This window comes from Physeter macrocephalus, chromosome 14, assembly GCF_002837175.3.
Source record: "Physeter macrocephalus isolate SW-GA chromosome 14, ASM283717v5, whole genome shotgun sequence".
NCBI lineage: Eukaryota > Metazoa > Chordata > Mammalia > Artiodactyla > Physeteridae > Physeter > Physeter macrocephalus.
Window position 1 is genome coordinate 101,448,669 of NC_041227.1, and position 13,614 is coordinate 101,462,282.

The 13,614-nt window shown below is 38.9% G+C and overlaps 1 protein-coding gene across 12 annotated transcripts in view; it reads left to right on the forward strand.

The window, feature by feature from the left end:
* Positions 1-13,614, forward strand: part of BCAS3 (BCAS3 microtubule associated cell migration factor) — a 576,467-nt gene that overhangs the window by 367,331 nt on the left and 195,522 nt on the right. Inside the window, exon 25 of one of the 12 annotated variants that reach the window (XM_055090063.1) lies at positions 3,808-5,380. The exons of the other annotated variants lie outside the window; for them this stretch is intronic. Within the exon in view, the coding sequence (XP_054946038.1) occupies positions 3,808-3,932 (125 nt within the window). The 3' untranslated portion in view covers positions 3,933-5,380. Of the gene's footprint in view, positions 1-3,807; positions 5,381-13,614 lie in introns of those variants that run through there. 12 annotated transcript variants of the gene reach the window in all.

The window sequence follows — 13,614 nt, forward strand, 5'->3', positions numbered from 1 at the left end:
GGCTCAGCGGCCATGGCTCACGGGCCCAGCCGCTCCGCGGCATGCGGGATCCTCCCAGACCGGGGCGCGAACCCAGCTCCCCTGCATCGGCAGGCGGACGCGCAACCACTGCGCCACCAGGGAAGCCCTACATGGACGTTTTAAAAAATTATTTCCAGAACTTGATGTATTCTGTGCCGCATAAAATGTTTAGCTGATATCTGTGAAACCTCTCTCCATTTTGGAGTCAACGGATTTTATTTGGTGTAGTAGTTCTTTTATTGAGTACTTACTATGTACCAAACACTGTGCACCAAACACAGTTCCAAACTCTGTTTTAAGCTATCCATGGAGGGTTCAAAAACTCAGATGCTCCGATGGCCAGGTTTAAGCCGGGGAACTATATATAGCAAATTACCTGCATTTAAGGTTCTGTCGCTACTCCGTTCCATGTCGCTGTTGCAGAAATGTGGGCTTAGTGTTGCCAGACCTTCCATTTAGTCAAGAGAGACAGGAAATTCACATTTTTATGGATATTTCCTGATTTTTAAACCAGTACAGGCCAAATAAAAGTTTGTGACTTTTGCATTATATACTCAACCCCATTGTATCCTCACAACATCCCTACAAGATAGGGATAGTTACTTGTATTTGGCCACTTTCAGTATAGCCAATCAGTAGCAAAAGTAGAGCTTTACCCCCAGGCCTATCTCCAAAAACTAGGTGTTACTGGGCTCTCTCCTTTCTCCCCTAGATTTGTGGGGATGGAGCTGGGGATAGTTTTGGCAGAAAAATGCTGTTTGGTTAAAGCCAGGCCCTTAACAAAATTATCACATCTTGTAGTACTGTACCATAGAGTGTCATCTTCCAGAGAACAGTTATGTATGGCTTTGGGGGGAGTTAATTATAACAAGAAGGTATTGGTGACTATAAATAACAAACAAAAGCTCTGTTGCTGTTGCTGCAGATTTATTATTTCAACCTCATTGTACTTCTAGAAGAGCTACACAAATACTCTAAACCGTTTGTAGAGTTCTTCATTTCACAGAGTGGCTAAAGTATTAGTGGCAATTTTACAAGGCCTGACCTTGCCAGAGACAGAGGAGAAATCCGTAGTTCTCAGGATCTACTAAATATTCAATCACTTTTGTTAAAATTCTAATATGAACTTTGTGGCCTGAAGGAGTTAACACACCTCCACAAACCTGCCTTCAGCTGGTAAGATCAGGCCCATGATTATTATTATATACAGCTGTAAAAAGCTGGTTACATAGCATAAATTGCATTGAAACACTTAGGCCACAAGATTACTCAAGAAGAATTGTATTGCTTGTTCAGTCATATATTTTGATCTTTATTGCTAGTAGTTTATTCTCCTGAGAGTTGGGGATTAGCCTTGCTTTTAATGTAAAAAGTGTATCTATGAGGGTAAAAATATAAAATGAAAATAGATTTTTAATGGCAACTTTGGTTCTTAGTATTAACTTTACATGCCTTTTTCATTCTGAACTTATAAACAGTTTGGAGAAACATATGAGAGATTTGTGAACAGGGGCAAGAGAGGGTCAAATGTATCAAATCCTCGGATTCCAGCAAATGTAGGATTTGTGGACAAGCAGAGAAGCACACATGTGTTGGGAATGTAAATTAAAATAAAACCTCACTTTGTGGAGACTTTGAGAAGCGAGCACACCACTTTATGGCGCATGTCTGAGGCGTTGGTCTCCTTAATTAACCAAATATTAAAATAAACATTCATTTTATCAGTCTGCATTTTTTCCTCTCTGGATGAAAGTGTTTCAGGAAAAATCATAAAAGAATCTATGGTAGCTCAGAGAGGTTAAACTCAACAGTTGTTTTCTTTGAAGTCCCTGGCCATGAGGTTAATTGCCAAAACTGCTTGTGGAAAAGGTGGTAACAATTTAACAAGACTGTACAACTGCAGAGACTTAGATGAATATCAGGTGTTTGCAGAAGTTTTTTTCCCTCACAGGAAAGGGGGTGGGGAGCAGAGGAACAGAATGAGAAACAGGGGAAGAGGGAGGCCTGAATAAAGTCCCAGCTAAACAGCCAATAATTCTTTGTTTGCTTAGCCAATCATTCTGTAATTGGCCGGGAGGTTAATAGGAGTCTATTGATTGGTCAGGAGGAGTGCTTACTGTGGCTATTTTTACTGTATGCTTCCAGACAGAAGGCTGCAATTACTGGAGCTCTCATTCCCACTTTTTAGGGCATGGTCGCTCTGATTTATGAAACCCGATCAAGTTGCTCTTGGAAGTTTATGTTTTAAGTGTTGCCTTCTGGGTCTTTGCTGCTTATGGGTCAGTGTGTTATTTCTCATCATTTATTGTGGTCATTTGACTAGGTAAGCTTATTTATGACTTATTGAAGGAGGAATACATTAAAAATAATCACCACCACCCGCGTGGACTGAAAAGTGGGAACCATCGGACAAGCTGTGTGATAGAGCCCTACCTGCTCTAGAGATAGTAATTCTGCTCCCGGCGTAGAGTTCCCCATTGATCACGAGATAAAATAATGCAGTCCTCTCTTTTATCTGCCTTCCACAGACAGGTTTCTCAACTCTCCCCGTTCCTTTGCCTTCCTTGATTACACTTGGATTTGCTCTTGTAGACCTTTTAATAATTGGATTTGGTGGCTGCTATTTTAGAGTTCAGGAAACTGAGGCCATGTTTAAAATGCCTTGCACCATCCAGACTGCTTCTGGAGCTTGTGACAGAGCTCTTCTGTCTTAACCCATCCTGACCTGGTCCTGACCCGAGCATTACTAATAAGGTACTTAACCTCATCATTTCATTTCTCACTTGCTAAACTTGACTATAAATCCTTCCGTTACTCAAGATCTTGGTTTTCCACCCTTGCTCAAACCTTCTTTTGTAGTTCAGAGTTTCCTGGGAGCCCGGTTGAAGGGGCGTAAATCTCTACTGATGATAAGGCGCTGAGCCACAGATTTCTGGGGAGCCACATCTAGATGACCAGATTTCACCTGCACTGCCAGCTTGTCACTTGAGGCCTTGATGACCACAGCTACTGCTGCTGCTACTACTGCCTCCTGATTCTCCTGCTTCTTTAATTTTGCTACTGCTATTAAAAAAATACAAAACATGTTAAGGACTTCTGCAAATCCTCTCGTAGCTTCTAAAGATCTCCATCATTCAGCATTCACGTTTTAAATAACTGCCCCATTTCGGGAGCTCTTGCAAGTACTGTGGATACAGTGGCGATGACAATAGACCACAGCTTTCCGAGCTGATCACGCTACCCCGAGTGTGGCGAACGTTGCTAAAACCCAGCGAACTTCCTGTAAGAAGTGTGGCAAGCACTAACCCCACTATGTGACCCAGTACAAGAAGGGCAAGGATCCTCTGCCCACAGAGAGCAGCATTATGACAAGGAGCAGAGGCTATAGTAGGCAGACTAGGTTATCCTTTCCTTGAACTGGAAGGAGATAAGAGAATCAAGTGATCCAGTTCTAAACTTCATGTTTCATTTTATTATGAAGAGTGTAAAATCTTGAGGTTACGTTAAAAAAAAAAAAAAAAAAAAGACCAAAACTATCCCAGTACTGCAGATTCCTGGTCATTTTCCTTTTGGAGAGAAAGGTGCCCTCGAGTTTGGTGGGTACACCTCCCTCTGCAAAGCGGTGAAAGATAGGATTGCCCCACGTGGCAGAGGAACTACCAACAGCCTCACAGAGATTTTTTTCTATATGTGAACCACTTATTATTGAACTTTCTTATTTATGCTGCCCTGACATTGCAGGAGATAATGCCTTTCCTTGGTCCTTCTTTTAAAAATTTTCTTCAGGGACATCCCTGGTGGTGCAGTGGTTAAGAATCTGCCTGCCAATGCACGGGACATGGTTTCGAGCCCTGGTCCGGGAACATCCCACATGCCGCGGAGCAACTAAGCCCGTGCGCCACAACTACTGAGCCTGCGTTCTGGAGCCCGCGAGCCACAGCTACTGACCCCGCGTGCTTCAACTACTGAAGCCTGCACACCTAGAGCCCGTGCTCCGCAACAAGAGAAGCCCCCACAGTGAGAAGCCCGCACACCACAACAAAGAGTAGCTCCCACTCGCCGCAACTAGAGAAAGCCCGCGCACAGCAACTAAGACCCAACGCAGCCAAAAATAAAATTAATTAATTAATTAATTAAAAACCAATATACAGTTATAAAAAAATTTTTTTCTTCCATCATCTTACTCTAACAATTTTTCTCCTAATCCTCCTGAGTTCACTAGAGCTCAGAAGAACCTTGATAGTTTTCTCGTCTGTCCATTGTCCATAGAACTTTCTTTGTCTTCTTGTTGCTTCTGCAAATAAGAGTGGCCCTTTCCTGCCATACCCTCCACCTCATTACCTCACTTTAGAAGTCTGTTCTGATTATGATTCCATCTTTTGTGAGTCTTTTCAACTATTCTAACTTGTTGTTATCATAGTGTTATGAGGTAGGAGAGTGTTAATCTGACCTCTCAATGTGTCAGTTACTTGTATAACTTCTAATAATTGGATTTGGTGGCTGATATTTTAGAGTTAAGGCAACTGAGGCCATGTTAAGGAAAGCATAAAGGTGAGTGGCCAAATACCCCGTAGGGTAGTCTGCCACTAGTTCCACTAGACTTTAAGAATATTACTCCTGCCTTTCACCCTGGTTCACATCTAGGCAAAATTACCTTTTCTCTTGGTTTTCGTGCTGCGTTAACGGTTTTTACTATGACTATCGTAAGGAAAGAGATGACTCAATGTGCTTAAAAGATCTGACCTCACCAATCCCCCCATAGTAATGTGACAGCTCCTATTTACTTAATTTGGAATTCACAAGAGAAGGTATCTTGGTACTTTTAGACAGACCACGTGTTCTTTATCCTTTGCTTTTTCCATAAGCCCCAAATCTCAGAGCCCCAGGGAAAGGTCCCTGAAATGCATTCTTTCCACCTTTGTATGCCTTTAGAATCCTTGTATTGGCTTGTTGTTTTCTGATTTTTTTGCTAAACTTCTCTATTTAACCTCATTATCAACTTTAGTATCAGAACGCAACAGCATTTATAAGATTCTTTAGTAACATGGTGATGTCTGAACTCCTATCTTCCCATTTGTGGGTATAATCTGCTAGTGTTTTCCAAAGGAATTAACAAACAACCACCACCACCAACAAACATTTCAGAACAGTCCATGTTCTGCAACTAGCCAGTTTAAAGATCTCATCGTTTAAGTATCCCTTTACTGGTGATAAAGGAATTATGAGAAAGAATAAACAGACAGCAATCCATTTTAAAGAAAGGAAGCAAGGGCTGAGTAAGTAAGCTTCGTGTTCATCCCCTGGGACTGCTTGGTTCTCTTGAAGGATTTTTCCTGTAGATATATGTCACACTGCCTTCCTTCAGTTTTGTTTTGTTTTCTTGTGAGCCAGCTATGTCCTTTGCTGGATAAGCATGTATAAAAAGGGAAGGGAGGGAGGGTGGAAGGAAGAAAGGGCGGGAGGGAGGAAGGAAGGAAGCAAAGAAGGAAGGAAGGAGGGAGGGAAAGAATGAAGGAAAGGGAGGGAGGACAGACAGAAGGGAGGAAGGAAGGAAAGTAGGAAGGAAGGAAGGAAGGGGAAAAAGAAAAACCATGTAATAAAGCAGAGATTTTGAACTACGTGTTGGAGCAAATGCAATATTTGGAGATAGAACTATTTATAAAACTTTGGGCGCTGACTCAGCCATGACACATTCACCTTTTTGGGAAAACTCAGGGAGATTTTTTTGGCAAAACTTCGTGACTTTGTTTTCATAGTTCTGGGACAAAACTACCACCACAGACTTTCACATTCTTGAGAACTAAAACATGACTTTATCAGTTAATCACCAGATTATTCATTATTTAATGTGTTTAATGTAAAAAGGAATAAAATCTATTGTGAATGAAGTTACTGTCACTAAATATAGTTTTGTTTTTAAAATGTAAACTTGAAGTGTTCTTTTGATTGAATGCAACTGTTTCTTGTGGGGTTTTTTTTTTTTTTTTTGGCTTGCAAAAAACAAAAGAAATCATTTCAGAAATGTGTTCCTGTCGGCACTTTTCCTTGAAATTGTCTTTTGAATATGGAAAAGTGACCAATGCACAATACAGAGAATTTGTAATGAGACATGTCAGGTATCATGGAAGGTTCTTGCATAGCTCCCTCATGTGAGATGACCTCAACAAACTCATTTTGCTGTACAATGAAAAAAAAGGCGTGAGAGGCTTACATGTGATAAAAATGTTTCTCCATCCTAGAGCATAGATTAAAGAAACTTAGGGAGTAAAAATTTAATAAACATCGTTCGATATGAATTTCTGTGAACGTTATCAGAGACAATTAGTAGTGGGCCAACTAAATTGATATCTTTATAGGAAAGCTTGAATTGGAGCAATAAATATGTCCTGAGGCTTTGGTGGCATCATCAAGTATGTGTGCTTTATTCTTCGTGATTTATTGCTTTATCAACAGAAGTGAGCATTTGTGTTCAGAAATGGAAAATTCACACTTAAATCTTGTTTTTCTGTGTTTAATCCAACTTAAATTACAGGTTGAGTGGTGGCAAAAAAAAGAAAAAGAGAAAACTCTCCAGAAAAAGTGTATTATTTAACTTGAATCTTAACTTAAATTTGTCACCCAATGCTGAGGTTTTACATCTGTCTAGGGGCAAACACTGCTGGTATTTGTCAATAAGCAAAAGAAAAATACTGACTTTCAGATAACAGGCATTTGGTGAACTGGCGACAGTCATGCAAGCGAGAATGCTCAAATGACTTCAGCTCTTTCTAGCTTCATTATGTCAGGCTGGCAGATCACATATGGCATTATGGAAATCAGCAAATGAAAACCATATTGATCAGCACTGAGAACAAATGTAAAAAAGGTGGTCTCGAGGAGGAGCCGAAGAGAAGAATGCTTTCCTGGTCAACCTGATAGGCCCTTGTTAAGGCCTTTTAATCATTTATTAACGTAACCCTCCTTCTTCCCTTTCCACTCAGATTACCTCAGCCACAGAGCATCCTGCTCCATTTATCTTTTAATGTTTCCTTTATTTAATTTATTTTTAAGCTCTAAGTTATACTCTTATTTCAGAATTGAGTTTTACTTTTCATGGGATTGTTTTAAGTGACTTAAATGACTTTTCCCAACAAGCTCACCAGGCATTCAAAGGAAGAAAAGCATTTGCTGAGATTCACCTATCAGCAAATAATTTACTTGGTATGCACCACAACCAAAAGCAGAGAGACAGAGAGAGACAATCAGCCAGACACGTTTTAAAAAAAAAAGAGAGAGAGAGCGCGAGCAAAATCAGAGTTGTTCCTAAACCTAATTCTCTGGTTAAGGTTTGGGTCAATGTTTCAGTTTTAAAGTTTTTTTCACAGTTTGGAATTTAGCTTGGTACAGTTCCTTCAGGTCTAAAACTGAAATCTCAGTCCCCTTTGCTTTCTTTCTTCTCTCTGTGACTAGAGTAGGAAACGGGAGTTGTCTTTCATCTTGTTACGTTGGAAGGAAAATGGGAGTAATACTGGGTCTGCGTAAATAAGAGAGAAATGGGAATCGGGTTTGTGGAGGATTCTGTTTGCCTTGAGTTTCCTCACTGGAAACGCATCTTGGGTTTGCAGGTTTGCTGCTTTCCTACATCACATTCAAACCTAGGTTTGACCAGGTTTGCTTCTCTCCCCGCCTCTTCCGTCCCTCTCTCTCATCCCCTCCAACCCCTGCCTCCGCTGACATTTTTTATGTGCAGGTTCATCGTTTAGTAAGAAATTTCAAAGGTGTTTTTTCATATGGAACTGTGTCCTTTTGTAGTTGATGAGTAACCTGTGGACGTGATCCTTTGGAATACTAATTGGCATATGACAATAATTGTTTCTACCCCACTTTGGGGCATAAATCAGTCCTAAGAAAGACTGACACACAAAAGAAATGTGGAATATAGATATAATTTAATGCCCTGAAACTGATGCATACAAACCAACTCTACAATGGACTCTTTCAAGAGTTATTTAGGAAATTGACAAAACTGAATATTTTCTATTTTTTTCCTTCTGAAACCACCTTTAAAAAAAAAAAACAACCAAGAAACTCTTCAACATTAAACAGTTGAGGTTTCACTTTCCTATAAATTTAACATTGAATTCTGAGATAGACATTCATGAAAAAAAAATGTGTTTAATCTCTAGGTGCTGTGGGTGATCAAATCATTGAACTTTCTTTTCATTCTGGACTCCTTGTCTGTGGCTGTTTGGGCATGATTCTTTTTATCTTTGCTTTCCTATGTTTCCTTTGCCTGCCTGGGCATTTTGAGGGAATATCTCTGATTGATTTGGATATCAAAAGATGTGCCACATGTAGATCTAATTTATCTAAATAGAATCAAGAATTTTATTTTATTTTGGTTCTCCCCTGGGACTCCAAAGCTATATTCAATAATGGATTTGAAAAATCCATGTATAAAATCTATTTTATGGTTTTATCTTCTTGCATACTCATTGATTCCTAAGTGCTTTTCCTTATAGACTCACATTACTGTCCCACGTTCCTCTCTGGGCTCTACATCAAACAGAGTAGGAATTACAGCAGGAATGATATCTGGGGAAGAGCTACTCCCCTTGTTTGTTGCAGAAGAGCAGAACATTAAACAGTGAGTGGACTGTGCAGAAACGCTCTCCCTCTCCGGCTCTTTTTTTTTTCTCTCTGCCTTCCTCTCTTCCTCTTTTTTTTTCCACTCTTCCCTCTCCTTCTCTTCTTCTCTTTCTCTCTCTCCCCATTCCCAATGGGAGTGTTGTTTATAGAGCATTATAATTTATAACTGAAGAGAGTGGATTTAATTTCAGTGGAGAGGCTCGCCAGCAGGGCGCCAGCCTGCAATCATATGAATCAGCAAGCTGCAAACTCTATTGAATGGAAAGTATTATCGCTGGCCACAAACGGACACTGTTTCTCCTAAACAACTCCCTTGGTGCAGGAAGACCTTGTCTTCATTCATCTATTTTACATATCTACTTCTGTTTTAATTTTGCCATTTCCTAAAAGTGTTTTCTCTTTGGTTTGCAACTTTTCTCTAACTACCTTATTTCCTGACCCAACATTGGAAACTGCTATTGTATATTTCTAGCTGATTCGATATTTCTTCTATCTCCATCCTTACCATGTATGGCTTTAGTTTTCCCTTCGCTTCTCCTTCCTGCATACAAGCCTTTTTTTTTTTCCTTTTTAATGGAAGCTGTTAAACGTGCAAACAAGACTACGAAGAACCATTAGCATTAATATTGTAAAATGCTAGTCAATTTCAATCATCTACAGTTTTATTTAATCATGGATATTTTGCTTATACTCAGATTTTTTTTTCTACATTCATGGAAAGCTTTATTTTCTTGTCCTTCAAACTTCTGGGAGATGATTTCTTATTCTTTACGTGACCCATCAAATCTCTTGTAACGTTAGTACCTGCACCTTTATGCCAAGTTTTTGAAGCGTTTCCGTCATTTTTTAGAAAGAGTGCTAGACTATGTGCATGACTTTTTGTGGTTGGTATTTGTTTTAATCCAACATCGACTGCTTTCATGTAATTAAGCTAAATCTCTGAGTCATTTTGAAAAATCAGATTAGACCGACAAGGCTGGTAACTTTTTCAAAAGTATTTTACTGAATTCATGTAGCTATTATAATTGTTGGTAATTTTGGTAGTGAATCTTTAGCTGAGATTAGACAGATTGCATTAATACTGCATCAAATATCAGGCTGTCTTCATCCAGACTTTTGAATAATTTCAACTTTCATGTCTTAACAATGCAATTCAAGTTGCACTAATAGCCTGATTCCGATATTTGCTTAAAGCGAGAGAGGAATAGTACATGAGGCAGTAAGGAAGCTCTAGTAAAGGAATTTTATTTAGACATCAGTGGAAAAACAAGACTAGTCTGACTACATTTGTTTAAAATAAAGGTCTTACGTATTTAGAAAATGTAGAAGTTAGCAAATAATGACAATGCTGAAAGCTCAGAAAATTGATATGAAGTTCACAGGTTTCACTGTCAGAAATGTATTTGCTTGTATGTATGTAAGGGAAAATTATTTGTATATCAGCTTGCATATTTTCTTGACACAATGTAACATCAACAAATCAAATATATGTACATAATTTTTCTCATTTAAAGCACAAACTTAGGAATCCATATGTATTAATAAATTTTCTCCTTGAAAGCCTGAGAATAGAGTTATAGTCCTCACTGTCTCAGCTCGGATTTTTTTTTCTTTTTTTTTGCCTTTGATTACTTAATAAGAATTACACATAGGAACAGAAAATCAATATGTTTACTTCTGCTTATTTTCAAAATTGAACGTTGCTCTGTACTAATTTCAGAGACGGTATACCCAGCGTCAGCTGAGAGAGGTTCTGTTCGGTTTAGTTTTACATTCTTTGTGCTGGTAGTTGTCACCTCTAACGGCAATGAACTATCAAAAGAAATGAAATTTCTTATCACTCCATTTTTATTCCAAGAAGTAGTATCTGAAATAAAGAAGAAAACTGTGAAGTGATTGCAGGCAAATGTATTTCTAAATCCTTTTATTCCTGACTTAAAATTAGTTGGTAAGCCTGACTCATGATATGTGGATTTTTATCGAATTAAGATTAGAAAAAGTACAGGCAGCTCCGTAATGAATATCTTTATACAGAGATCTTGTGCATTTTTAACATCCTTGAGGAGGTGGGAGAGCTACAGTGAAACACAAACATTTGGGTAAGGTTGAAATGAGTCAACAAGAGTGAAAAGGCCCTTGGCTTCATCCGTTCCTTTTCAGAGGCAGGGAAAGGGAGGGCCTTTGTCTTTTCACTTGTGTCTTGTGGGGTTTAGTTATTGTGTTTTGTTTGTTGTGTTTTTACCTAAAAGATGCCGCACTCTCTACCTGTAATGTAATGTAAGGTTCAAGACAAGCATGGTGTATCCTTGTTTTATGCTGATTAATTCCTATTTTTAAAAAATTCTACCATAAGTACTCCCAAAACCCAGTCCTAGAACAGATAAGTTCTGTTTGCCTGAATATTACATGCAAAGGGTTAGTTTCTTAAAATTAGTACCCGTGGTTCAATTAATTCCTTTGAGAATTTTCTGCAGTTGAAGTCAAAGAAGAAAAAATGTGGTACTTATCTATGATTCAAATAAAAAATTTATTGAAAGTAGAATCATCTATAAATGCATTTGCCCAAAATGTTAATATGCTACTGGAATCAAAAATAGAAATAAAGTACAGTTCACGAAAAGCTTGTTTTTCATAGTGTAAAGCAGGGTTGTTGTTTTTGTTTTGTTTTGCACAATTATTACACGTTGTAGTGACCTGACTTCTTAACACATTATCTGATCCCTTGATCAGAAAACTTTTATGAAATAGAATGGATTTTTTAAATGTTACTAGGTGACCTTGTAGAAGTCCCTGCTCTGGTCATACAAGAGATACGTTGCATTTACGTAATTGCTGTTGGCTTCTTTGATTGTACATATCCAAAGTTTCCATGCGTCGCTTTAATAAAGCGCGTTCGGGCATCGGGGCCGACAGCTATGTTTCCCCTCCCTGTAACTCTGCTCCTGGACCGTGTGCTTGGCCGATTTAGCAAAGCTTAGAAGTCAGCTGCATCTGTGTGAGCCAACTCTGCTTTGACTGGGAGCAATTGAGAACACCATTTGTTTTCTTTTCTAAATATCACAAAAGTTTGATTTTCCATTCACTGGGGCATTCCCCCCCACCCTTTGGGCTAAGGGTTTACCAATTTTTCTAACATCTATGCATACTTCCAAAATGTAAAAAAGGGTCATGGCCTTATTACTGATTGTAGTGGATAACACTGCGGTCGCTCTAGTTAAAACTGTGACCTTGGTGGGGGGAGGGGGAAAGGCCCCACTGGCGGTGGCTTTCCTCACTTTTTGGAGCTTTGATGTGTCCCTGCAACTGATATAAATGCAGGGGGGCGGCTGTTCAGGGAGAGGCAGCTGGCTGGCAGTGTCAGATTAAAATATTTCTGACCCACAAAAGTAACCAAATGCCCATATTTCTTCATTTAACATAATTAATACCTTGTATTTCCAATGACTTTGATAAAGTGGCCTTCCTCCTCCCACCCCTTCCCCCTTCTCTCTGTCAACTTTGGGAAGACTGCAAGAGATCTATAGTTAAAATACTCTGTAGATGATGAAGGATAGTGTGTCTTAAAAAAAGCTAACATCAAAAGTATCAATTAGGTTGCTGCCTAGCAGGAAGCTTATAACCACATTAAAATGGAAAAGTTATTTCATTTTTAGTATACTGTATTTCAGCAGCAAGGGTTGCAATCTAAGAGCAATATGAAACACTTTGGTTTGGCTGCCAAGTAAATCCACATTTTGTTATAAATGTGTAATTACAGGAAATATATGAAAAGAAAAGTGTTAAGCATTTCTTATCAAATACTGTTAAAGAGGAATTTGGTGCCTTTGGAATTTAGAAAAAGCCTGGGATGGATTTTGGTCATGTTACAAGGTCTACTTGTTGCATTTAATTTAAAGCAGTTGTTCTTATATCATTATCCCAGAGCACAGTGCTTTTCAATTCTTTAAAAGACAGAGACAGTGCTACCAAATGTGGCTATAGGTTTAAGCAGTATTTGATCGATCACGTGATTATATCCGTGACTTTTTTTTTCTTTCCTTCTGCACCTCAGTGTACACATTTCTAAGTGAAAACACAGACGATGTCTTTATTTTAAACAATCTAGCAATGGTTGAGCCAGCCATCTGGAAAGGTGATGTCAGCTGAGGGCAAGGGTGTTTGCTGGCTGAGGGTAGTCATCTGCTCCTTCGCCTGCAACACACACACCAGCCTCCGCAAATCCAGTTTCATGGTGCCTGAGTTGCTGTTTGGTTGGTTGAACTCATTCTCCTCAGCTGATATTTAACTAGTAGTTTGTGCTGGAAAAGTATCAGTACTGCCTTCTCTGGCCTTTACAGACGTGATTGTTGGACAAAGATGAGTAGTCCTGATCTGCTGTGATGGACAGAATTCAATTATATTACTGTCTCTCAGAGAGGAAAAAAGCACACATTTAATGCCATAACTAAATTGGATTCCTTCTAGTAAGAAATTCTAAATTTGTGCTTAATAGCCAGATAAGTGTAGAGCTGATTTACATTTACAGGCTGATTGTAGATTTGGTTCACAGAATATAAAATTTGGTCGGTATGTAGATGGTTTTACTCCCCCAAATGATATGTATGTATCCTGGTCGTGCAGTATTTTTTTCTTAAGTAAAAATTGAAGACCTCTCATTGGAAAATACCTTGGGTAAGTAAACTGACAGTGACTGCAATGTATATGGAGCTGCCATTCTTATAGGAGTATGTATGGTTCAGGAAGATTTTGATTTCTCTGTGGGATGGGGGTAGGTGAGAATCATTTTGTGAGGGAGGGCTTGCAATGGAATTGTGGAAATGTTCCTGGCACCTGTTTTTTTTTTTAACATCTTTATTGGAGTAAAATTGCTTTACAATGGTGTGTTAGTTTCTGCTTTATAACAAAGTGAATCAGTTATACATATACATATGTTCCCATATCTCTTCCCTCTTGCGTCTCCCTCCC